The 27,060-nt window shown below is 39.6% G+C and overlaps 1 protein-coding gene across 3 annotated transcripts in view; it reads right to left on the reverse strand.

Moving 5' to 3' along the window:
• The window catches only part of CARMIL1 (capping protein regulator and myosin 1 linker 1), a 190,211-nt gene that overhangs the window by 26,058 nt on the left and 137,093 nt on the right, over positions 1–27,060 (reverse strand). For all 3 annotated transcript variants that reach the window (XM_041408078.1, XM_041408077.1, XM_041408076.1), the window contains exons 24-29: positions 26,914–27,012; positions 25,089–25,217; positions 24,700–24,831; positions 20,337–20,512; positions 18,285–18,372; positions 15,489–15,638 (exon numbers count right to left, since the gene is read on the reverse strand). In XM_041408078.1, coding sequence (XP_041264012.1) covers positions 15,489–15,638; positions 18,285–18,372; positions 20,337–20,512; positions 24,700–24,831; positions 25,089–25,217; positions 26,914–27,012 — 774 coding nt within the window. The remainder of the gene's footprint in view (positions 1–15,488; positions 15,639–18,284; positions 18,373–20,336; positions 20,513–24,699; positions 24,832–25,088; positions 25,218–26,913; positions 27,013–27,060) is intronic.

Below are 27,060 nucleotides of genomic sequence, written 5' to 3' on the forward strand. Positions count from 1 at the left end.
CTTGCCAAGTGAACTTTCTAGATCACACGCAGAGCAAAATGGGTCAAAGCATTAATTTAAATAGGCCAGTGTGCTCTTTTACAAAATATTAGGCTTAATCTCTGCTTAACATCTCAGCCACCATGCAGTCTGCTACAGCAGCAGTGCACATGTCATTGCTAGAGGAGATATCTGAACTCCCCAGCCTGACTCCCATTTCCTGTATTTCATGGAAGCAGTTCAGCTTTGGCAGAAGCACATCTTCTGCCTTCTCACCACCTCTGGCCCCACAAGCACAACGTGGCTCTGCAGCCTTATGCTTCCTTTGTGGCCTCTACAGAGGAATAGCTATTAGTATCACCTCTCATACACAACTTCCACAGACTTTCCATTCTAGCACACCACCTCCTGAATTCTTCCTTGTTTTGCCTACTTTTCCATGAGCACATTGTAGGCTGCTTGGCAGAACAGATAGAAATATTAACTGCATCTCTGGAATTTGAGAGGACTTCTTGGAAGTCTGCATGCACCTATGCCACTGAGATCTCAGGAGATGGCTCCATGAATGTACACTTCTGCAGTAGATGCGGGCCAGCAGATCTCTACCACACTTCCAAATAAGGGCTTATTTACACACTGTCATGTGTCCTTGCTAACTTTAAGCTCCCAGGATCTCTTCCCATGATCACTTTTCCAGATTCCTCCCTTCTGACTGGCTTCCTCACAAAACTATCTGAGCTCTCTGGAGTTTTCTGAAATTGTATTACCAGCTGTGGAAGAACACTAGTACCTTGGGAATTAAAAACAACAACTGAAATAGTTCTGTTTTGAGTGCTAGAAAACAATGTACTTTCAGAAACAGGGTCTCAGATATTCTCTTTGTTTATACAGATAATTGAAATTACTGTCAGTACTGAGGGATATGCTTATTTCCATGTTTTTCTCCTCCTACTTCAAAGTAATTTATATTCAATCCTATTAGATGCAGAGATCCTCTGTGACCTTTCTGTCACTTCCCTTTCAGAAGATTTCAAACAAACTAATGAACAACTTGCTGCTCCCTCTTGATATTTATCTCCCCAACCAGACTCCCTTCAACATATGGGTTTTCAGCTTTGAGAACATGTTAAGGACTATTCTTTCATTAAGCTGTATGATGCTTGAATTTAAAACCAACTGAACAGATTTTCCTTCTGAGCAGTAATATTTGTGCTTATACCTCCAACATCAGCACTCTGCTTTAGTTTGGTCTTACAACCAAGGGATCCCTTAAATTCAGATGCTACATTAGCCGAACCTTTTTGTAAATCCAATCTCATTCCTGAACCACTGCCTATTTCATTTGTAGGTGCAGATGGATGGCACTACAGTCTCCCAGGAGACTCTCAAGGCAGTACAGAGGCAAATGGAGCACAAAAACATAAACAAGTAGCCAGAAACAGCAGAGCTAAAAAAATACTTACACTTGTACAGCAGAGAGTCTCCATGCAGCAAAAAAGAAAGAAAAAAGAATATGAATGGGGAAGACAAAGCAATAGCAGTTCTCAGGAAAGGAGGCAAAACCAGGAATCACCAAAATAAAGCAAACTAAAGCCAAAACACTTGGAAGTCTCAGCAGGAAAGGTGACATGCAAGAATGAGGTAAAAATCCCCTGTACTTGGAATTGCTATACAAATTTGTATTTCCAGAAGATAACCAGAGAAATATGTGCTCACTTGTTTGATCTACATTGGGACAAATTAAGGTTTTCTGACATTTGTTTCCAATATAAGGCACTCACCAATGGTGCCAACCTGCCACCTGCTGTCCCAATGTACTGTGTTTTTCCATTTTGCTGGCACCAGTAGCGAGAAAAAAACCCATAATTCTCCTACTTCCTAGTCTGAAGGAAGATGCTGAATTAAAAATTGCCAGTTTGCTGTGGTGTGCAAGCAAGGAAAATAAAACAAAGCTTCTCTTGAAGGAATGAAAAAGGATGGAAGTCTCTTCTCCTGAGGCTTAAATAAGACTAAACAATAGCAACAATATTTCTCCTTCCCATAAGGAGGTTTAGAGGCACAGACTTTCAAGCACTTTTGGCACATGAGAAAGGTGCTGTTTCATGACTAAAGCACAACCTTTTCTCTTCCCTTCAAAAATTATAAGCAAAAAAAGGAAGCAGCACAGCCGTCACAGAAAATGAAGCAATCCCAAATGCCATATCCTATCTCTTCTATGGCTCAATGCTAAAACCATGTTCCTCCTGAATTTAGGGTTAGAAAAAACAGTTATTAGAAGTGTGCTTTTGTTTTCAAGTTGAATGGGAACTGCTATTACAACACTGCAGGTGTTAGCAGAATGTGGCAGAAGTAGTCAAGGCCTGGATAAAGTATCTTGTCAAGAAAGTGCTGCGTGTTCTTGCACCCAGCTCCTCTCCTTTATTTTCTTGCTGTCCTCTGGGTCAGTTGTTTGTTTGTTGGGATTTTGCCTCAGAGTTTTGGGGGGTTTGTCTTTATTTTACCCTCAGAAACATTGGCTTTATGCAAGAGTTCTCAGCTAGCAGTGATTCTGACAAACCACCTCATTACTCTCATTTCTGTATGCTATCCATGCACACATACACTCTGACTCAATTTCGCTGTCAGAATCTACTTTCTCTCTTCTATTGCCCATCTTCTACACTAGCAATCACTACAACTGCTCTGAGATTGCTGGAGAGACTGAAGAACCAATTGACAAACATCTCGAAAACTGATACAATCTTAAAAAAGTGCTCTTGCACACTTTAAAAAAAAAACCTGCAACACTAATTCTCTTTCAGACAGCATTAGTGGCAGTAGTCCAGCATTTTCTGTGTATTTAATGCAGACGCAGGAAAGTTATTTGCATTATATATGCAGCTGGAAATGTGTTTAGGACCAAAGTGCAAAGTAACCCAAATAAATGGAAGCAATCCCAGGATTTGAGAGAGTTTACAGTCTATGGTCCTGATCCAACAAGGGCTTATGGAAACTCCTACCTTCCATGCTTCAGTGGTCTCCCAACTACTGAGGCACTTAAAAGGTACTAAACACCTTGTGGGTGGGGAGTATGGAGGGAGAGAGAGGTGCACGGGCAGGCAAAAGGTTAGACAAGGAAGCACCATTAAGTAAAGCAAAGACCAAGGGACTTGCCTGAAGCCACCAAGGAATCTGGCTGCTCTGCAGGGAACCTAATGCCAGTGTTTAGACCCCTGAAGTGCTACAGACCATGAGGCCTCTCAACCTTTCCCCTCTTTGTTTACTCTCAGCATAATTGCAATATGAAGTGGTCTGGTGTACATGGACCATCGCCGAAGATGAAATACCAACCCACAACCAAAAATTCCAAGAAAATTAAGCCCCAACAAAATCAGAAACTGCATCGGGGAATTCCAACAATGTGCCAATGAGGTTTGAGATGTCATAAAAATATTTCAAAGGAATTTTACAGAACATATTTATCCAGTGCTATACCATTTCAGCTGTATGCTTTTTGTGGGGTACACCTTTTTAAGAAAGAGGTGTAAGAAAACAAGGCATTTTACCACAAGTCTTGTTGTTTTCTTTTGCTGTAAGGAATTCTGACCTGTAAAGCTGCCATGACACCAGCTCAGTCAATCAATATTTCCCACGCTTCCTTTAGTCTCCTAACTACTTCTGACAGTGTCATACATATGTTTTCTCATTAAAAAAAAAAAAAAAGACAAAAATTTCTTAAAGCCGAGCAGCAAATTGGCCAGTTCTGGGTTTTGCACATGACATCTTTGGACAGGCAGATATCTCACCATCTGTATAGAAAACTTTAGGAACTAGGAGGTTGCTATTGGTTACTTCAACTACAAAATATTTTATGACGTGATTTCCAGGGTGAAACCCCCCACGTGGCTTTGGGAAAACAGTGATGCACTTCCCACTAGTAGTGACAGTAACCTGAGCCACTGTCCTTAGAATCTGCCCCTTGAGTGCCATCACCCTCGATAAGTTAAATGCAATGCTGAAATCTATGCTACCTAATGGACTATTTTTAAGTAGACAGGAGAGCAAAGCCCCTCACAGTCCTGAATGTAGGAGCTATGCCTTTTCATATCAGCATATCAGTCCTTTCCTTCATATTTCAGTGTTCTGTACTCTATACGGAAATATGATTGACTGATTGATAGATCAATAGAGTAAATAGTGTAAATAAATACGGCATACAAATAATCCATCTATGAGTTTCAGGAGTATGTTTGTTTCCTTCCCTCCCTGAAGAGCTGAATTTCTAGATAAGGAGCTATGGGTTCAGTATTAATTCAATTAGTTTCATATAAACCACCCTGACCTTTTGAATTACTTTGTACAGAAATACTTTCTAAAAGAAAAGGAGCATGACTGCAGTAAGATAAGCTCAGTAGGTTTGCCCTTGAGCTTGTTATATTTCAGTAGCCAAGAAACCTTTGCTGTTCTGCTTGCTGAGATGTGGCACATGTACTCTGATATTTCATCAAAATTTCAATATTTTATTTTAATTAATAATTCTGCACTTGCATATTTTGAGTCATATAAAATTCCTGCTAATAAACATTCCTGCATAAAAACAACCAAAGCTTTCACTATGAAGAGTGAAAAATCAGACACACAAATTAAACTGAGTGGGTCCTAAAACTACTAAACCAAATTTTTAATTCCACGTTTTGAATTAGTATCCTGCAAGGAATTCATGCCTGCAACTACCACCTGCAAAAGAAAAAGCAATTTTCCATAGCATTAGTTTTGCTTTCTATTTGCTCATAAAGAAGTTAACATCTTCTACAGTACCTGGGTTTCAAGATGATCCAAGAGAATGGTTTCAACTACATTACTTTTGCTTTTATAGTTATTTTAGTTAAAAACTAAATGCAGAGGAGAGAGCTGCTGCGGGTCAGCTAGCACAAACTGTATCTTCAAGTCACCACAACCTGCTTCCTTGTCATTGTTTATTACCTTCAGCTGGCAAAAGCTGACCCAAAAATTACTTTGTTCATGACCTAATCTTCCATACAGTAAGAATAAAAAGCTCTTAAAGTTGGCAAACACGCAGGGGTGTTAGCCTTAGGCAGCTCTTTAACAGCTACCATATGTATCAGGTGCCCTGGGCAAGAGCATCATTGAAGCAGCTCAGAGGCAATGCACTCCTGAATGGGTGTTCAAGCTAGGAAAAACAGGGCTTAGGGCAACTTGATCTAGCAAAGGGTGCTCCTACTCACAGCAGGAACTTAGAACTAGTGAATCTTTAAAGGTTGATGATTTTATGAAAAGAACTGCTTTATCTGCCTACCCTAGAGCTTCCAGCACTGAGAACCAGCACTCTCCAGAACCAGAACTCTCCTTCCATCCAACAACCTGAAGTGAACAGCTACCAAAAGGATAAGCAGTCATCCAGACAAAAAACAACCAGACATCTTTCCACTGTTTTCAGACCCTGTGTGGGCAGATGCTGCATTCCTTATGGTGGCATTTGACAGGGGAAAAGCTACAGGGACGAGCATTATCACAGTGAGTTTACCCTGGAGGTGCAAGTGGACTCTATGCTCAGAATTATGATGGGAAGTTTTACTCTTGAAAATACAGGCACACTTGAGCTGTTGTTATTTTCTCACAGAAAATATTGCTTCAGACTTCTCTCCAGTATGCACAATAAATCTTCATACCCCTCAGACACTTCAAAATATACTTTATGAACTAAAACATTAAAAAAAAACTCTCAACTTTCTGAATTTTAAGTCCTGCCTATACTTTATCAAGTTATCTTCCTATTGAAAACAGGAAATATCTTGACAGGCAACTAGTAAATATTCTAAGACCCTGTATGAGAAACTGAACTACTTGAGAAGAGCATTTGAGTTTCTTCTATAAAACAAACTGATAGAAAATGTCAATCATTATTAACCCAAGAGAGGAGAGCACAACTCAAAAGCTGACCTATGCAGTGATGACACTAAAGTATGACACCTGATTTAAATAATGGTGTTTGGTCAGACAGTCATGGGGCAGCACACGAGTCTAGGAGGGACAGAAACACAATGAAAGGACTGGAAGATGCCGACCCTGTGAAGCAGGGCTGCTTACCACAAGCATGGAATTAAGTGCTGATTGTATAGACACAAACTTCCCAGGAGTACCTAAATACCAAGGTATTGGAAATGACTTCTAGATAAACTGTAGCAGATAAAATGAGGTTCTGATCAGCTTTGAATGAAACCAACCTGACTTTTCTATCACTTTGTTATTCTCTTGGTTTATTTTTCTTTTAGATTTCTTTAATATCTGCATACTTGAAGATTCTTTCACCTGTTTAAGTGCTTTTGATTTCAGATTAGTATTCCAGTCCTGCCACTACTGACCTCAAAAATTCACACTAACTTGATCTAACATGAGATACAATCTCACTGCAGATACATGCACCACTTTGTAATGAGGCTTTAGCTGACCTGAATAACATCCAAAGAAAGTATATTTTCCTCTAAGTTCTCCTCTAGTCTAACAGAAAGACGTTTTGAGAGGAAGCCTGATACATTTACGAATAGGGCTGTGTGATGCAGTTGTCAATGACAGCAGTGACGAGACTTGATGACTTGGAAGCTGTCTTCTGACCCTTTGGCAGCATGTATGCTTGATTTTATTTATTTATTTATTTATTTATTTATTTATTTTGAAGTTCCTATTCTGGTAACCTAGCTCATCCTAACCTACTTTTCCTTGACAAAATACAGCAAAACCTAATGGTACTCTGCAACTGCGTGCCCTAACACAGACTTTACCTCCCCTCTTCCTGTGAGGAACTATTCTTTATCCCTGCAGTATAAAGTATCAGTGCTGCAGAGCAAAATGTGGCAAGCCTCACGTTCTTCTGGGTGAAGCAAGAACCGTGAAGCACTCTTAGTGAGACAGACTCATGCTTGTGCTATTTTCAGTAGGCTCTCCAGATTTCAGAGTAAACAAGATTTCCCCAGTCAACACAGATTAAGTACCTCTTGCCAAGTTGTTCATCTGAGATGCTGGAAGAATCAAAAAAAGCAGCAGAAAGGACCACACAACCCATACAGAAAACTCCTCAGCCATTTGAGAAGGTCAACTTGCCAGATGCTAATTGAATTGTGACACATCATGGCTGTAGAGAGATGTGTGCTACAGAAACAGCATTATCACAGGTTATTCTCATGCTGCTTGCTGTTGTGCCTCTGCCAAAGGCTCCAGAGTAGAGATTCTGGCAAGAACTACTCCAAAGGAGCTCCTGCTGATCTACCAGGGAAATAACAAGAACATTCTTATAAGCAGAGGCTGTGGGAAGATGATTCTGTATCTGTCTGTGCTGAACACTGACTCCATGGTTGTGTTGGCAAAAGGGATCACATGAGTGCCCCCTGACCCAACCTGTGCAGAAGGGCTTTGCCCTCATAACCTGTTAACTCTACCTGAAGCAGGTAGGTGAGTGCTGGGGTGATTCAGCTGCTGGTTGAATGGGCAAACAAATGCAGGTAGGGACAGTCATCTCTCCACCAAGTGGTGGCTGGGTGTCCATCAGCAGGCTGTGACAGCCTATGACAGCTAGCTGGTGCCTGCTGAGATGCCTGTGCTGGCAGTCTGGGCATTCAAATTCTTGCCTGCAGAGTGGCAAATGGTTGGATTGAGCAGCCAGGGCTGGCACTACCCACAGACTGCACAGCTGCACATTCAAGACCTTTCTGTCCACCACAGACAAACTTCTTAGTAGTAACTCCCTCTTAAAATCCCTTCAGGGAAGTTCAGCTCTCAAGACCAGTGTTTCAGTGAGTGGTTTGTTACTGAACTCTCCTCTCCATGTAGCTTTTTCATGACACGTGAAGTAAACCAATAGAAACTCAGCATCAGTAAGACAATTACTGCCACAAAGGATGGAAGTGCCTTCTTGTTCCCAGCTGGGAACAAGTTAATTTTCTTCTTGGCATCTGGTACAGCGCTGTGTTTTGGATTTAGCGTGAGAATAGCGTTGATAACATGATGGTGCTTTTAAATGTCGCTGAGCAGTGCTTACACTAAATCAAGGACTTTTCAGCTTCTCATGCCGCCCTGCCAGCAAGGAGGGTGGGGGTGCACAAGAAGTTGTGAGGGGGCACAGCCAGGAGAGCTGACCCCAGCTGACCAAAGGGACATTCCAGACCATATGGTATCATGCTCAGCTTATAAATCTGGGGGTAATTGGCCAGGTGGTGGTGGCTGCTCCTCAGGGTCTGGCTGGACATCAATCAGCAGGTGCTGAACAACTGCATCATGTATCACTTGTTTTGTACATTTTTTCATCATTATTACTATATCCCCTTCCTTTTCTTCTCTACTAAACTGTTTATCTTCTCAAACCATGAGTTTTTTACATTTTTTCTGATTCTCTCATGCATCCCACGGCGGGGGAGGTGAGTGTGATGTTCAGCTGCCTGCCAGAAGAAATCACAACAACTACACACCCTCCTCTCCACCTCCAGCACAAATCTGGGTCTGCTAAGGCACCAGTATTACAAGGAAAACAAGCGCCTGGTACAGGTGTCACCACGCAAACAGAATACCCAGCAGCTGCATTCCACAGTTCTTCCTATAACCTAGGCAGAAAGCAATCTCCAAATTTATACTACTTTTTTTTTTTTTTAATTTAAACATGAATCCAGTGCTGTTATGCAGCTCATCACATTCTTCATTTACTTCATATTGTGCCAATAATGAATGCTAGATTATGAGAAACAGCTTTGAACTCTAAGAAATCTCAGCTGGTTTAAGAAAAAAAACCAACTATCTATAAATAATCCATCACCTCCTTGCATTCAGAGACCCAAGAAAAGACATTGAAAGCCAGGTTTCTTTTAGAGTGTTTCAGCTGGGAACATGTAACCCCTCATAAGACTGTTCTCTGTAGTCTATACATGTATAGACTATCAAGGATTGAATAAACATGGGTAAAGGCAGTGAGGATGATGCAAAATTATATACAGAGGAAATCAGGAAAAGCTAGGTAATAAATATCCACTATTAAAATTAATATATTCATAATTCTAATGAGGATAACACATAAATTGCAAATAAAACATTCTGCAAAATGATCACACTGATTCCCTTTGTATGGCACTTTCTCAGCCACAGAACTGCATGTGCAGGGAAAGGCTTAAGGAGGATTCTGGCTCTCTGCTTTGCTCCTCCTGGTGATATTTCCATAAACTGTCCTAGTTCGGGGTGAGTCAGAAATATGACTGGACTCCCACTGAAGTAGATTTGCTCACATGCCTGTGAGCCTTTTCAGAAGCCAAGAACACTCTCACATACCATAATGCCAGTTTCCAGCTTCCCACAGAGTGCTGTATTTACTGCACATCAAAGGCCCATTTCTGCTAATGCATACAAGAGAGAAACTCAAGTGTCACAATCAATTTAATCCAGCATTCATCCAGGCTGCTGCCTTTGCCCTCATCCCTGTCTGCTTGTTTCTGCCACTCAGGATTTGTTTTGTGGACTCAACCGGGGGACTAGTTGGTCTGTAAACTAACCTGGGAAAGAAATCCTCCGTGAAAAGCTGAACTGTCAGCCGAATCAATTCCCACACCCAGTTTGTTGCGAGGCTGTGGGCAGGAAAGTGCAAACTGTGTATGGGGGAAAGTGGAAATACTCATTTCAGCAAAAAGAAGACTTTTGCTGGATTAAGTCAGTCACCGAGCTGGAGCTTTATTTATAGTGCAGGAGAACATTTAGAGTCCAACAGGAAATAGGTTTATTTGCAGTAGGTGTTCAGTCTTTCATCCAAAAAGCTGAGTCTGTGCTTGAGACAATTCTGTTGCAGGTAAATAGAGAGCAGCAAGAATCAGATGTGGTAGTAAGTCAGAGAATACCAGAGAACCAGTGCTTTGGTTTTCCTTCCTACAGCATCCGTGCACATGTTCCTGAGTATGCACCATGATCTCCTCCTCCTGCCAGTGAAAGCAACTGAAGAGAATTTCTGTTGTTTTAATTCAAACTTGCTGCTGATGGGAAGGGGAGCAGGGGTGGGGGGTAGGTCAGGGGAGAAAAGCTTACAGGTGGTACTTTATGAGTTTGGGGTGGTCTTTTTTTTTTTTTTTTTTTTTTTTTTTTTTTTTTTTTTTTTTTTTTTTTTTTTTTTTTTTTTTTTTTTGTTGTTGTTGTTCTTGTTGTTTATTTGTTTGTTTTCAATAATTTTATTCTTGGTGGGTGCCATTTTTTCCTTTTCTCTGAAAACACTGAGGTCCAAACACTCATTGTCATTCAGAACACACAAGGTCATAAGTTTTCATATGAATACAGGACTCATCTGCTAAATCTTTGACAACGGCTAGCCAGGAAAAACATACACCACCAACCTACAAGTGTTCTGCTATTTCTTCAAATTTTCTTCCCTACTCTACAGGTGAAATCTGTTGCTCAATAAAGAGCTTTAATATATTGAGATTTTTTTTTCTCAGAAAAGAGCTAATGAGAATTTTTTTTTAAACTCTCCTTCATTGAAATCACAGAACAATTTCTGTGGTTAAAATTAGAAATATATGAAAAATGGCTAGCACTCAATATTCATCACAGGCAGTCCTTTACCATTACCTTTAGCCACTAGCATTTTTTCAAACACAATCTACCAAGTGTTTCAATCTTACACTGAAATGCTTTAAAGAAGAGTTATAGGCAAACTTCTGTATTGCAACCTACAGTTGCTTTACATGTTTCGAACAGCTTCCTACCATACCTCTTCATAAAATAAATAACCTCTACTTTGCTCTAAAAACAATACTTATCCTGGCTATATGCTTATTACTACCTATAGTAATAAAGTTATATTGCTGAAAGAAACATTTTAAAAAGATGTGCATGTGGATTGTTAGAAAAAGAAAAGCTGCTTCTCTCAAAACATCTTTAAATAGTGTCTCAACTCTATTGAGCTCTATTTAGTACTCTAGGAGCCAAAATAACATTCAAATAGGTAAAAAAAATACCTTAAGAAAGTAACTGTTAAACACAATCCAACAAAGATGCCCCACTATCTTTTGGTGGGGAATGAACATTATTTAGTATTTCTTACTTCTGCAAAGTCCTAATGCACATGACAACTAGAAGCATTATGCAAATTAAAATCAGATAGTACCTACCTACATGATCACACATACCAAGACAAAATATTCAGTCTCAGTAATAAAGGGGTGCATTATTTAAAGACAGTTTTAAAATGCATCCATGAATTGAATATGTGTCACATTCATCACATACACACAGGAAAATTTAGACAAACCATATTTTTTAATTAACTTAATTCATGATTGAATCTAAGCTCTGAAAAGCAGGCCATGGGTTTTCCTTTCATCTGAGAAGAGCAAGTCATTTTCTGCATAAAGATTTTTTTTTCCATCTTAGTTGCACACAACTTTTATGTAATGACTCATTACCATCAATGTAGCTCTAATCAAATGTAGACAACTACGACAGCTGTAGATTAGGGAAGCATCAATTTACCGTAGTGCAGCTCAGGGAGATCAGAAACTCTTGGATGTGTAATGTTCCAGCAATCTCATCCTACGCTGGACCACTCAATTGCTCAATTGTGTTCTTCACAACTCCTTTAACAGACTGGCAAATACTGGCATGACTGACAAGTCTTTCATATTATGGGCTCTCAGGCCGCTGTTAAAGACTGGATAAGAAACTTACCCTAAGCTGTAGCTAATGAGTGTTAACTGCAGAGTTTGGTATTTAGGAAATCCTAATTCACACAACAGAAAATATTAGAAATAACATGTAAGAGTCTATTTTTCAGTGATGCATTTCGTGAGCCCATTTGTGATATTTCATTCTGTCCTGTCTGTGTTGTTTATACATATCTAAATTTCTTCTCTGTCAGGGAAATCCTCCCAGCACAGCCACTCTGCACTCTGCTAGAGAAGAGGTGGGCAGGCTCTGAAATAGTGCCTGTCTGTTCCCTCTGTCAAAAGAAATGGAGGTTTCATATCCCTTTGCTGCCAGTCCAAGTGCTTCAAACTTTTCTGTACTCAGCTTTCAATCCACACATAAAAACAAATAGCTCATAAACACTTTATTACCAATACATCCACCTCACTTCCAGTCATTCATATAGCTTCAGTGATATACAATCTACCTACAACCAGTCAAATGGGAATCCAGATCCAGTTTTTCCCCACATTGTTCAAATACAGCTTCAAGTGAAGCTGGTAAATAACATCATGAGCCTGTATGGTTTACCCCAGCCAAAATACTGATCATAAATAGGCTTGATGAAGAAAACAAGAACAAAGAATTGATGGAGATAATGGGGGTTTGCAAAACAAATCCTGTTTTGCAAATGGGAAACAGCTTCCCCCAGATGGTGGTCCAAGCTCAGTGCCTCTCCTTCATGACCAAAATCTCTTCTTCCCAAAACATCTTGACAGCCAGCTGGAGCAAGGCTGGGCTTAGAATAGGCAACTTTTCTCTGGCATCCCAGCAACACAATCAGCCTCATCCTACTTTCCAAATACTTTTGGCTATAGGAAATTAGGCTCCCAAACAAGGACAATACCAAGCTACAATTCAAGGTTTCAGGTTTGAGCTTTGCCTAACACACAGCCAGGTGCATCTGCTTAAGGATTTCCAATGACCAAGCAAGGCAGAGTCCTGGACTAATGCCACTTTGGAAGCAATATCTAAATATCTATTTTGCATTTAAGATTAAAATTAATCAAAATAAATTAGCTTCCCAATTGTAGCTGATAAAACCACATGCTTCTCTTTCTAGTAAAATCTCTCAGCAACATATCTGTGTCCTGCACTGACCAGCTCATAAAGCATTGTCTGATGCCCCTTTCAGAGGGTTCCTTATTTCCACACAAATACCTGTGTGACACTTAAAAGCTGCCACAAATAAGGTTATGTTTATCAAGAGAACACCTGAACTCTGTAGGATTTTCCCATAGCTAAAATGAATCACTTGGAAAGTGCTCTCTTTGAAGTTACTAACTCCACACAGAAGATGCATTCTTAAAGTGGTTTTAGTTGCAAGAAACCCATTGTGAACACTAGCTCAGTAAAAATCCCGGTATCACTCAGCCTTTTGGAGCTGTGTCATTATGTCAATGCTAAAGTCCAACAAAGCCAAGTGCTAAGTCCTGCACGTGGGTTGGGGCAATCCTAAGCACAAACACAGGCTGGGCAGAGATTGGACTGAGAGCAGCCCTGGGGAGAAAGACTTGGGGGTGTTTGTGGACGGGAAGCTCAACAAGACCTGACAACATGCACTCACGTCCCAGAAAGCCAATTGTATCCTGGGCTGTATCAAAAGCAAAGTGGACAGCAGAGTGAGGGAGGGGATTCAACACCTCTACTCTCCTTGTGAGAGCCTACCAGTGCTGGAGTGTTCCAGCTCTGAGGCCCCCAGTTTAAGGACATGGACCTGCTGGAATGAGTCCAGATGAGGCCATGAGGATGATCAGAGTGCTGGAGCACCTCTCCTGTGAAGACAGGCTGAAGGAGCTGGGGTTGTTCAGCCTGGAGAAGAGAAGGCTCCAGGGAGACTTTACAACAGTACCTAAAGGAGACCTACAAAAAGGCAGGACTTTTTGCAAGGACATGTAGTGATAGAAAAAAGGAGAAATGAATTCAACTGAAAGAGGGTGGACTTTGATGAGAATATTAGGAAGAACTTTACTGTGATGGTGATGAGGCACTGGAACAGGTTGCCCAGAGAAGTTGTAAATGCCCTGTCCCTGAAAGTGTCCAAGGCCAAATTGCATTGTGCTCTGAGCACAGGCCTAACAGAAGATGTTCCTGTCCACAGAACGTGATCTTTCATGTCCCTTCTGACCCAAACTATTCTATGAAGACATCTATTTATCTGTATATTTTTTTACAGCAGTAAGCAACATCATTTGCAGTCAGGATGCAAAAAGCAGCTCCCAAATATGGATTACAGATTTTAATAAATGGATCCTTTAGCACTGACTAAGATTACTGTCTCATGTTTATTTGATGCTTCATTCTTTTCAGAAATTAGATATTGATGAGAATCTGGGGCACAAAGCTATTTGAATCTCCGTGTAAGATGAGGCTGAATGAAGAGAATGAAGACATATAAACACTTCTGAAGAGAAGTACAGTTAAGCATCTAATGCATTTTTTAGAGAGTGTAAGCAGCATCACATTTCCATTATTTTAATATGGCCAAAGTGAAAGATAACAGTGGAGTGATATGATGCTTTCATAACCACAGTGATATGAGATGAAGACAGGAGCTATTTTTTACATTTCCAGTATTACTATCCTTAACAGGATGCAAGAATAAATTTAAAGGCAGAGTGTGGGGTGCCAAAACAAGCCTTTAGTTTAGTTTTCTATATATGAAGCCAGCATGCAAAAACTTACAGGTACAGTGTTCAGATGCCACATATTTTACTGGGATGTCTCTCCCATAGGAGCTAGGGCTCAAAATGATTACAGAATGTTGGCCACAGAAAGCTTCTGGAACGTGATAGTATCAGTGATGAACTAGATGAGGTAATCAACACCACAAACCTCACAGGGATTTGTGATGCTCAGACAAATATTGTCTCAAACCAGCACACAGTGAAACGGGAGATTTGGAATGGAGAGAGAACCTATTTTAAGCTGGTATTTTCAATGAAGGTGTGCGCTTTTTTTTTACAGATAAATGAGACCAACAGATAGCTGCTGGAGATAGATAGCAGCAGCCCTGCTGCTCCTTCTCCTTTGCTTTCTGACTCTGCAGTATGTTTATTCAGGGAGCTGAATCAACAAACCTTCTACAAAAAGCTGCAATCAGTTTTTCTGCCATCTTAGCTTCTGGTGAAAGCACATGGCCAAGGAATCAGGTAGGAAGGTAGAGCAGAAAGCTCACCCCTTGCAGGAGTGACTACCTATTAGACTGACTAATTTGTAGTAGTGTAACACTTCCTAAAGTTCCTGTCCACAGTGAAGTTCCCCAACAGACTGAGCTGGGTGGAGGGGAATTTCAGATTGAGAACAGTTATACTTGCAGTCATGTGGGCTCACATCCTGTAAGGATGATTATATGGCACAGAGCCACCTTTATAATAAAGTCACACATAAATCAACTTCTGTTCATGGTCAGTAACTTTCAGGCAGTAATATTTTTTGTCACAGGTGAAAGAAACCTAAGTAGAAGAAAAACAAAGGCAGAAAGCAGCATGTTGTCAAAGGATAGCATAGTCCAATTAATTACCTCTGTGAAACTGGGCCCCATGAAAGAGGTGTTTACTGTATTAGCAGTGTATGCAAGGGAAAGGCCCTTGAACAGGCACAAGGAAACAAGTGAAGAAAAGGGAAAAGCTTTTCTTCTGCTGAATAACAAGATGCAGTTCAGGTAAAATCTTCCAAGCTAACTTTTACTTCTTCTATAAGCTAATTCCTAACTTCAGTTTCCTGACTTGCTAAATGATATTCTGAAAAGCGTCTTCCCTCGTTACCTGTGTGCTTAACCACATGAGCTGTGGAATGTGTCTTACCATACAAGTGTCCAGATCCTCCAAACGTTCTATCTCTGTCAACTCCTCAACTGTGATCACAGAGCGTTTAGTGGGCTTTTCTTCAGCTAACTCAATCTCCAGCGATTCTTGCTGTGGAAGTGGTTTGCCACGTCTGGTCAAATGGTCAGCCTGGAGATAAAGACAGGAACACACCAGTCAAACTTAAAGACAGAAAACCCAACCAGAAAGTTTATAGGATTTCAGTGATCAAAAATCCTGGAAGAACAAGTACAAAAGGAAAGCTCCATTATTTTGGTTAGTCCTCACACTGGGTTTATCTTATAAAGAAAATAAAAGTGTGGAAGGGAAGCTTTTTCTTGAACCCTTTTTTAATTAACAAAGACATGTACAATATCAGCCAATATAATTTTCGTAATTATTCAATGGCCAAAATGTTATCATCTGCTATTCTCAAAAAACCTACTGTTTTAAATACCTCAGTTCTGTTTCACTGAAGAAAGAGATAGGGAAAAGCTGCAACAACAGTAAAGTCTGTTTTTAGACCTGCATAGCAAGAACTGCTACTAGGACCACACAGAACGTTATAGAAACCACCCTGGGTTGTATTTGGAATGGAGTGGGCTCCAGATGTCATGAAAATGATTAAATATTTTCTAGTTCTTTTGTCAACTGAAGAGAATATTAAACAAACATCTGCTAAAAGCAAATATTTGAAACTCGGCTGTCCCAAACCAGCTGGTCAAAGAAGTCTTCAAAGAGGCAGCTAGAGAGAACTGTAGTCCACTGCTTTACATCAGCACAACGTGGCACAACCAGTGGATTGCTGCTTTGTTAATCATCAAAAAAAGTGAACAGATGACCTGAGTCAATTATAGCTCATTTAGTCTGGTGTCTACTTAGGAAAAGCAACTGGAGAGCTGCTATGAATTTATCTTCAAGCACACTAAAATAGCTGCAATAAATTAATGCTAATCGTCATCTCAATAGGCAAACTAAGGTCTTGTCAAACAAGGTTTATTTTTCAAAGTTGCCTCAAACACTACTATGCCAATGCAACAAACAGAGACATTTGTGGGTGGTTGAATTAGTAGAACATGACACTCCAATTTAAGGAGCTGGCTGAGAACTGCATCAGTGCATTCAATCTTTGCTGTATGAAGAACTAGCTGCCAGCTCTCAGATTGCAGCTGCCAGTTGAAGATTAACAGTGTCAAATTAGACAGGAGTTACTCTAGAAGCATTTTTGAGATCAATACTCCTCAAGGTTTTCATCAGTGCTATACCATCTCAAAGAACCTAGAGCTAACAGAAACACAGCAGAGTTAAATGGTGAAAGGGACATGTAGGCCAAAATGGATCACGAAACAAATCGACCCCACCCAAAATGTACAGTCATTCCTTACAAACCAAGAGCACTGGCAATTAGCCAATTTCACAATCCTAAAAACAAGGAAGCCAGAAGTCCTTAATGGGAGGGAGGTCTAGCAAACCTTGTCCTAAAAATGAGCTGCCACTGAAACTCTGACAAAAGGAAGGAATTCTTATATTCTTGGCTATATAAATACAAGGAATAAGGAATATCAGGAGAAAATTTTATTCCTGTGGACTGTGTTGGTTACAAGACTTAAATAGTCTGTATGGTTCTGGAAACCACAGTTTTAAAAGTGACTTCTTAAACAGCTGGAAAAATTGCAGAGGATTTTCAGTGAAGTGACTCAAAGGCTGGAGAAAATGACGTACTGTGCAGGAACCAGGGCATGCCCAGGTTGTGCAATACCACTGGACAGACACTGCCCAGTCACCACTCATTCCAGCTGAGCCTCCTCCAGGACAAACTGGAGCTCATTCATGTGGTCTCTCTCACAGCAGACTACTGCTGCTGCATAGCTCCAGATACCAGAGGTTGTACCTTTACACAGTGCTGCTCTGTATTACAAAGATGCACACTCAAGTAACTCAGTCTTCCATTAAAAAAAAGTAGGGGGGGGGGTGGTGCAGGGGGCAGAAAGAGTGATTTGTTTTACGTGTGTGAGGACTTTTACAGAGAGGAAATAAAGAGAAATATATATAGTTCCCTTATCTTGGTGAGAAAAGCATCTGAGAAAAAAGCCTGACTGCAAGTTGAAGCCAGAGAAATTTCAATTAGAACTGAAGAGCAACTTTAATCAGAATGACCACCCACTAAGTTCTTTTAAAAAAAGAGTACTGGATTGTCCTTACAAAGCCTCATTACATTAGAAGCAAAAAAGATTTTCTGTGGATACACAGTTGTTTATTTCTTCTACTCTTGATGAGGCAAGTACCTCTACAATAAATATCTGTGCCTCCCAAAAGCTCAGGACCTTCAAGAGTGCTTCTCCTCCTACCTTCCAACTCATTTCTCTTCTCTTGATACCTCCCTTTCTGAGGTAACCTCAAAATGTACTCATTCAGGGAACAAGGTCTCAGCAGTACCTGAAGAATGAAATCTTACCTCTCATTTCATGAGCAACCAAGCCTTATACTCTCTCTCTGATAAATACTAGGAGTGCTCTTAACTAACAACTCAATACTGCATTCTGATGGCATTTTTACTTCTAGATCTGACAACAGCTCAAAATAGGACAAGTATATAACACATCTCTTCCAAGGCTGCATCTTTCTTACAGCAAAGAGGCAAGAGCCCCAAAATTATATTTCAAAAGATGTCAGGATGTCAACGAAAATAAGACCAATTTCAAAATAGAGCTGTCAAAGGAGAAACTGAACAAGTTATGAATATAAATAGCATTGTTGAGATCTGACATATTAGATATCAACCAAGAAAAAACTCACCAGTTTGTGGTGGCAATGGGAAAGTGCATCCAGGATTTCATCTACAACTCGGTCAGACAGGAAAGAAGCCACTGTCAGCTTTACTTCACTGTGTGAGGATTAAAAATGAGAGAACTTCTTAATTCACGCAGGAGATTTTCGTCTTTATTACACATTCAACAGTGTGACGATTATCCACTGTGCTGTCATTTTATTTGAAGTAAAACATTAGAAGGTGTCAGGATACATGACTGCAGGTTTCAGAAATAAACTCATGAATCACACAATAAACACAGGAGCCTCTGTACCATATTTAACCTGCTTCTAACAGTTTTCCATGAGATGAAATGAAAACATCTGGGTAAGAGCTAAATAAAAATAAGTGCAACTCAGAGAGGAATACTCCACCACTAAAATCAGACAAACATGCATCCCAGATGGATGGGATTAGGACAGTGCTGCCTATAGAACACTACTCCACTGAACAACTACAATCCATTCATTTCCTCAATTCTTTTTTGTGTTGATCAGCCAGTAAGAACAAGTGTACAATGCTGTTTCTTCAGCCAATTCCATCACAACTTTGCTTCCTCTTTTGCTCTAGGTAACCACTTTCTGTCTCAAGAACTTCACATCAGCCATTTTTCCACTGCACAGACATATGTGGAACACCACAACACCTGGACACTGAGCTTAGGTTGCCCTAGTGACCTCTCCCTCAAGGAAATATGTACCTTGAATTGCTCCCTTGGGATCCCATCTTTGGTGACAGCACCAAATGCTCTGGCTGTGGAGGGCAGCTGATGTGGAGCCAACAAACACGACTGCCTGAGCTGCAGCCCAAAGCTCCACCTCTGCTGCCTCTGCTTTCAACACCAACTCTTTCACCTGGCATTTGCCAGCAAGCGACATGATTTTGGTTTATGGTTTTTATATGTGGACTGAGCTGTATTGGAATAACAAAGCTATTTCTGTTTGAGGTTAGCATTACTGCTGCAGAGAGCCTGGAGAAAAAGGTAAGGCATTCATTGGAAAGGCAATACAATTCATAGGGAGGTAGAATGGTGGCCAAGCCACAGTGGGAAGAGAATGAGAGTGAAGGAATCTCCCTCAACTAGGAAAATTAATTTCAAATAATATAAGGCAACAAAGATCACAGTGTGGCACCCTCACCTGACTGACAGTTCCAGCTTCTACAAGTAGAAGAGGCAGTATTATTGTCCTGGGGCCAAAATTTATTTGATAGGACCGAAGTGAAGAAAACTTACTCCCTGAGCCATTTTAAACACTCTGAAGGTATAGCTAAAGTCTTCAACACCTTTTCCTGCCTATTTTGCTGTACTCTACAAAACTGTTTCCTTCCTCCTCAAAGATATTAGCATTTCAATGCAAAATGTTATGCTTTTCAAGCATCAGGCAGAAAGGAACTGAAAAGGTTAAAGTACAGGTTACACATTATACTGTGTAAATATATTCTCTGGTATACATTCAATATGAAAAAAAAGCAGTAAAAGGTCAGGTAAAAGCCTCTTTTTTTTTTTTTTTTACAGGAGTAAACTAAGAGTTATTTAGGGTAATGGTTTCTGCTCCAGGTTTGTGGTTTCAATATCCAAGTTTCCATTTTTTAAGTATGTCTGTCTGCTATGCACAGCTCCCACACAAAGTCTTAAAGTGATTGCTACAGCTATAGGACAAGACCAATGTAACAACGGACAAAGCACTGCTACCACTCAAAGTAAATAGTGTAATTTCCTTCTATTACATTAATCCAGTGTTAAGTGAGAAAATAAAGTTTTTTTTAAAAAGTATCAGTTATGAAAACGTTATTTGTGTACTACAAACCAAATCTTTCACTAAGTAAGAGAGCATATGCATTAATGATCTTAGTTAACATCCCTAGAGATTCCAAATATATGAATCTAAGTTCTCAGACCTCTAGGACAATTTCCTGCTCTTTGAATGCCACAATATAGTTTCTTGTGAGTCACAAAAGCATTCCAAAATTCTTCTACTACACAAACACACAACCCAAAATCCAAATTCCAATTTTGTTAGATTAGCCTCCTAAAGTACCTAATCTTATTGAGGATATCAATTCCAGATTGCTCCAAGAGGACATTTTTTACAAAAGTACGTGGGATGGAAATCTTCTCGGTGCTGGCCTCAATGAGGTCTTCACGGATACGAGCTTTCTTCATTACGTTTGGGCAAAGGTTTTCTGCTGCATCCACCATAGACTCAAGGAGTGTCTGCAGCACAGAAAGCAAAAAAATAACATTAGAGACTGGGATTTACTTTAGCTGGGAGGTGACAGCATTATTCTGTTGAATATGACACTTTTAGACTTGTAGTTTTTACAATTCTTCCTGCTTTCTATTTTGCATCCAGCTGCAATATAAGACATTTTACAAAATATAGCTTTGAGAATCAAAACACTTGTTCTGAAAATGACCCACGACTGTACTTGTTTGCCTTTTCAAATATGAAACATTTACATCTCTGTGTGTTGAACTGTCAGAACAAATTAGCTTCCCTTGTGCACCCACCACCGCAGTGGATGCTCTGCTGCAGCTGCCTTCCCTCTAAACTGTGCCCTGAATCACCAATTTTCATCAGTGCTCCAGACCTGCCAATTTGTAAAGAAGCATCAGTAAATGAGGAAGAGAGATCCTGAGAACTCAGCAGGCTGTAGATGGCTGGAATATACCAGCTGAATATTAAGAAGTAGCTACAAGCATGATCTGCTGTTGGCATGCAAACCTTTATATGGCTCTCCTTTATATACATGTAACTCTACAGCAAACTTTAGATAGCCAACAATTTTTATTCACACAGAACCACAGAATGGGTGAAAGGTTGGGAGGCATCACTGAAGGTCACCTAGTCCAACTTCCCTGCTCCAGGTTTCCCTAGAGCACGTGGCACAGAACTGTGTGCCGACAATTTTCGAGTATCTCCTTTGAGGGAGACTCCACACCCTCTTCAGGCAGCCTGTTGCAGTGTATGGCCAACCCCACAAGAAAAATCCAAAGGAGGGTAGGAAAAAAAAAGGGAACAGGCCAGAGCCCAGTTTACTGAAATGGGCCAACTTTTCTCCGATAAGTCTGAGGGTTGATAACCAGACAGAAAAAGGTACTTACAAATAATAAAATAAAAGAAACAACATTTCCTTGGAATGGTATACTAGGTAAGCCTAGATCTTACCTAGGCATCTGTAAATTGTACAAAAATAAGAACTGCACCCCTTGAAAACACTACTGATTTCCTTTTACTTCTCAATCTCATACCACAGGTGAATTACTGCAAATTCAATTCCATTGTATCAGAGCTTTTTTCTCTTTGCATAGCCCTACCATAACTAGTAATTTCCTTATGCAGACAATGAGCAAGAAAAAAACACCATTGCTGCCTAAAAATTTCAGTGATTCAAAGCAGCATCTTTCAGTCTGTAGCTTTTACAGTCTGGAAAAAACCAACAAAGCAACACAGAGCAGCCATAGTGTACAGGAAAATCCAATCTTTGCAACAATTGATTTAGAGTTAAAAGGGACAACTGCCATTACAGCTAATAATATATCTTCTTGCTGGGTTCTCAGGATGCCCTTTAAGAACTCTTCCCACACCCCCTCCTTCAGTCCTCGAGCAGATTCTGGGGCAGCATGACTAATGAAGAGACTTTCAAGCCTCTGTGGCCATATCCCCATGGGGGATGAAGAACTTGAATGTTAGAGAACACTGAGCCAAGTAAACTATTAACGAAAGTTCCTTACACATCCATTTTTTTTCCACAGCATCTATTCACTGGTGCAATTGTGCAGTTTATTGTGAAAAAATTCCTTGGCCTCTAAGAGTTACTGATGAATCACAATCATAAAAGTGATAGACTTGATATGCTGAATTACAATTGCAGTCTAAGCAGGGTATTTCAAAATGGATCATGTGAAAAAAATGCTCTGAGAAGGCATCACTGGGAAGTAGCAGGAAAAACTTGACCTTTCTTGAAATTTCCAAGATCAATTTTTACTCAAAAGAACTGAGAGAATGTGCAATTCAAAAGTAAAATAGAGTTTGGATCTTATCTTTAATTGCAAAACTGAACATAATTTCTTTACTGGTGGATTTTAGCTGTTGATTTCACGTGACCATTATCTATGGAAGGTATCTACAGAAACCTTTCCTTGCCTCCTAATTCCATGCCCAAGCCTTTCACTGTTGGAAAGCTACCAATACTGACTGTGAAAGTGCACACACTTCAGTCACAGGGCTGCAAGTATCAGGTGAAAGAAGAGAACAAAGTACTACCCACAGTCAAAGAATCTTAACATTCAGGAGAAAGATACAGTGAGGAAAAGGACTGAAGAATAATGGTATCAAAATAAAAAATGGAACAGGTGATGGAGCCAACAGATCCTTTGCTCCAGGGCAAAATTTAAGAAGAATATTTTGAGCACTCCTGTTATTACAAAACAATCATGTTTGTATAGGTTCCACTTCTCTTGCTTATTTTCCCTTGGGCCTTTGCTGACTGAATAATGCATCTCCCTGTTCTGTGTGTCCACAGTGACACCAGCAGGAGAAGAAAAAGGCAAGAGTCTTGCTATAATTTCTCCTCTGGTCAACTCAACTGATTTCAAGATAATGTTTTTCATTACTCTAACTCCTTTCTTCACCCCTCTTCCTTTCCTTGAGTCGGGGGGAAAAAAAATTGAAAAAAAAAATCTTATTTACTTAAAATATGTTCATTGCCTTTAACCAATTTCCAAACTTCTTTTTAGAATCACACTCTGGTTGCTATGGAAACTAAAAATCAAAACGCCTCTTACAGCACACAGGATTTTTTCCCCGAACAATTACAAAAAGAACTGTCCTTATGTGAGCTCCCTTATCTATCTTTACAAATAATAAACTGCTTATGATGTTTTGAATTGACCTAAACTACTGGGGGAAAAAATAATTCTAATCCATGTTCAACACTTCCTCCTCCATGCATAGAACTTAAAAGAAAACCCTTCCACTTTAAGTGAAAATTAATAAAAATGAGTGTTGGAGTACACAAAGAGAATTATGACTTATAGTTTTTTGTAAGCCACTGAAACATGAATGCCACACAGATCAAAAATAAATGTAAAAGTTAGAATGGTTGAGCTAAAGTGCCTTTTGTTGTAAATGTGCAAAAGTGTAAACGGAAGACACATTAATTCAGGAACATTCCAAACGTTGAAGTGGCTTTTTTTTCCACCCTCTGTAAGACTCTCCAAGATGAACTTATTTAAGTGCATAAGCCCAGCATAAGGGCTGACCTGACTACTCTTGTCCCAATAATACCCCAGAGGTTCCACTGGGAAGAATCTTATGAATAACTCATGTCTGCAGAAATCTTCACCTTATTTCATATAATGGGGAAAGGGAGAAACATACTAAAAATAGAGCATCAATTTCCTCCTCATTAACTTTTTAATTTCAAAACAGTAATTAGTAATATGGCATTATTATTGTTCTTCATTATATTCCCACTGACAGAAGCATTTTCATGTTTCAATTGAAAGATCAAAGAATCTGAAGATGAAGGTTGTAAAGTGTTTAAATATTGCAATACACAGACAAAGCAGCTTAGTCACAAACAGAAGTTGATCTGAGCTGTCCCAGACCCATATTTTTAAATTCATCAGCTTCCATACAGATCCCAATTGTTGTTCAAATTTCTCCACCTTGTTTTCTTCCTGCACTGATACCTTTGCACATTCTGTATGGATGGCTCTTTGCTTGTCACACAGGAAGAGCAAACACAACTGAAAGTGCAAGTTTCTGAGCAGGACCTGGCTGAGCACACAGGTGAGAACAGTGACAGATCAATGACATCTATTTCAAGAGCTGAGGTTTGACAGGCAGCTTGTGAGAAGATTTCCTCTAAAGCTGCCTGTACCAGTTTTTTGGGCACTCTCAATACCTACAATTTACCCAAATCAAACAGTAAAGTGGAAATCCTGCATCAGGTTCAAAAGTGACCACTAAGAAAATAAATCTGCCATGGAGACTATAAAAAGGCAGCTTTCACTCTACTAGGACTCCTTAACTGAGCAGTTTTCTCCAGGGCATGAGGCTTCTTAGGGTGCTTGAGAAATGCCTTTATAAAAGGCTGAAGGAGCAATTGATTAGTCTTCCCCTTCTAGCAGATGAGAAAAGATGATAATAAACAGTATGTGCTCCTTCTGCCCACTGAAAACATTAAAGCAACTTTTTATTTTATTCCAACTGGGAAAAGAATCCAAATTACACAGCTCAAAGTTATAAGAAACTAATAATGGAAAGATAGCTAGCTTACATATAGATCTACTGAGAAGAAAAATTAAGTGTGGCACATTGGCATTTAGCAACAGAAAACCTCAGATTTATTTATTTCTGCATGTGAGAGATGGTAACACATCTATCTACAGACCTTAAGTTGCTCGTCCACTACCCTTGTGACTTCTCCAGCCATGGATTCAAGTGTCTCTTGGATTGGATTGGAGAGTGAACCATTTGCTCCTGCCCAAGAAGCTCCACCAAGGTGATACAGATTTGGTAAGAGCTGTAAGACAGGAAGAGTACCTTCAGAAAATAGGCTTATCATTGTCTCCAAACCAGGACAAATAGCAGGAAATGTGCTAAATCAAAATCCTCATAAATTAGAATTATCTTATCACTTTAAATACTACCTATAGCTGGTCCTCTGAAGAAAATACTCTCTTGTGACACATATTATTATTTTCACTGCCCAAAAAGAGAAAAGCTGCAAGCACACACAGAACTGCTCTCATCATTGCCAGAGTGCTGGGAAAGGCTTACTGTTTTGGAGTTCTTAGCATCCCGCATCAGCCGTTCCGCACATTTGACATCCTCCTGTACAGCATCCACACCACAGTTTCTTAAAGAGTTGAGATGATCTTGCACTTTTACACATATTCTGTCAATCATCTACTTGAACAAAAGAAATACAAAAGAGAAAACATCAGAATGTTGGTCAAACACAAGCTTAATCCAGTCCAGGCTGGAAATCAATAGTAGCATGATGAGATTTGCAGTGACAATATAAAAACCTGGAAAGGCATGATAAGACCTTGGCAGTATGTCAATACTATTGAAGGAAAAAACTACATCTCATAAAGACACCCCTAAGCAATGCAAAAATAAATAAAACTTTACCATCAGGAAAAATAAATGCTGTGGAATATTTCCCCCCCAGTAACCTCTAGGATAACTGCAAACAATCAACAAGTTATCCTATTTAAGTGTTACTCTGGTTTTTGGATCAAATTTAGTGCTGAAAATGTTTTTGATATACCTAAGACTATAGTCTAAAGGTCTCTGAATTTTTAAGAAGTTCAGACTTAAAAGAAAACTCTGTCACTACCTATTCAACAAACACTAACAGCAATTTCTCCTATCTAAGCAAAACGCAACTGCGCAGGCTTCTGCAGTATTCTTTTAAAATGTAAATATTCCTAGTTGCAAGGGAATTAAAACTATCAAAGCAGAAGTTTCCATCAGACATTTCACAGTGGGATAAATTGAACTTAATCTGTACCCGTGAGACAGTTCATTCGACACGCTGCAAATGCAGGGCAGGTGGTATATCTGCATCTTACAAGACAAACCACTAAGAATGCCTGACACAAAGTCAGCTTTGATTAAGATATATGAGGCAGGGAGATATAATAGTTAAAAGTCTTTATCAGCCCACTTAGCATACATCAGAACCGGCTATTTGACATTTTGAAGCAACATCTGAGTGCATGCACCATCATATAAAGTCTACAGTTCCAGCATCTAATATCATTAGCAATGAGAACTGAAATAATTTCACAGCATGCTCCTTTTCAGATCCACATGAATCTTTCTCTTCAAAGGGTTTTGGGTGGGTATTTTTTTTACGAGTACAAAAAGCTAATTAATTATTAGACAGTAGAAAGTCTCATTGGGACATCTGGACAGAAAAAAAAATACACTCTGGGAATAATAATACAATTCTATCATACTAGGGAGTCTTTTCAGCTCTCTTTTAAAACTGTTTTTAAAATCTATCCCTATTGTACGCAATTTAGTACAGAAATCAGTAATTTTATTTCAAAATAACACTAAATTACATTTCCTGAAACTTGATGTGTGTGTGGTGCTGGCAAAAAGCACAACTAAAACAAACAAGCTATAAAAAAATCTAAACTTTTTTCATATAGAGATTATTAACCTGGGGGTGGGGGGAAAGTGGCATTGGAACAGAAAAATTACTAGAATAAAACAACTGGTCTTGCAGTTTTTAGTGCCAGTACATCTCCATATACCATTTTCTCTCTCAAGAGGTTAGAGTACAATTTCAGGTTCCAGTAACAAAACACTGTCCCATTAAATTTTAGTAACACAGGTAGAGCACAAGCAAACCAAACTGTTCCTGGTTTCAACAGTAGTTTCCTTGGTAATACCTTGAGCCTCGCTCTACATGGTACTACTCTATAGAACACCTTCATCTCACACATGCTTTGCTTCCAAATACATTGCCATTGATAATTATTATTTCTTAGGAAACAGTATAACCCACGAGGCACATCTTAAAAGAACTCTGAATGAGAGAGAACTTCCTCCCCAAGCAGATTTTAGGCACTGAGATGTTCATTACCTGCTGAGTGGTGCTAGTGACAATGCCTTGCTGCAGCCGATATGCTTGCTCCTGTAGGTACTTCCTGGTCTCATGGTTACGAAGCAAGTAGTTTTCTATCTAAAAAAAAAAAAAAAAAAAAAAAGACCCCAGAAAAATAAAAGTCAG

This window comes from Onychostruthus taczanowskii, unplaced genomic scaffold, assembly GCF_017590055.1.
Source record: "Onychostruthus taczanowskii isolate IOZ18803 unplaced genomic scaffold, ASM1759005v1 scaffold29, whole genome shotgun sequence".
NCBI lineage: Eukaryota > Metazoa > Chordata > Aves > Passeriformes > Passeridae > Onychostruthus > Onychostruthus taczanowskii.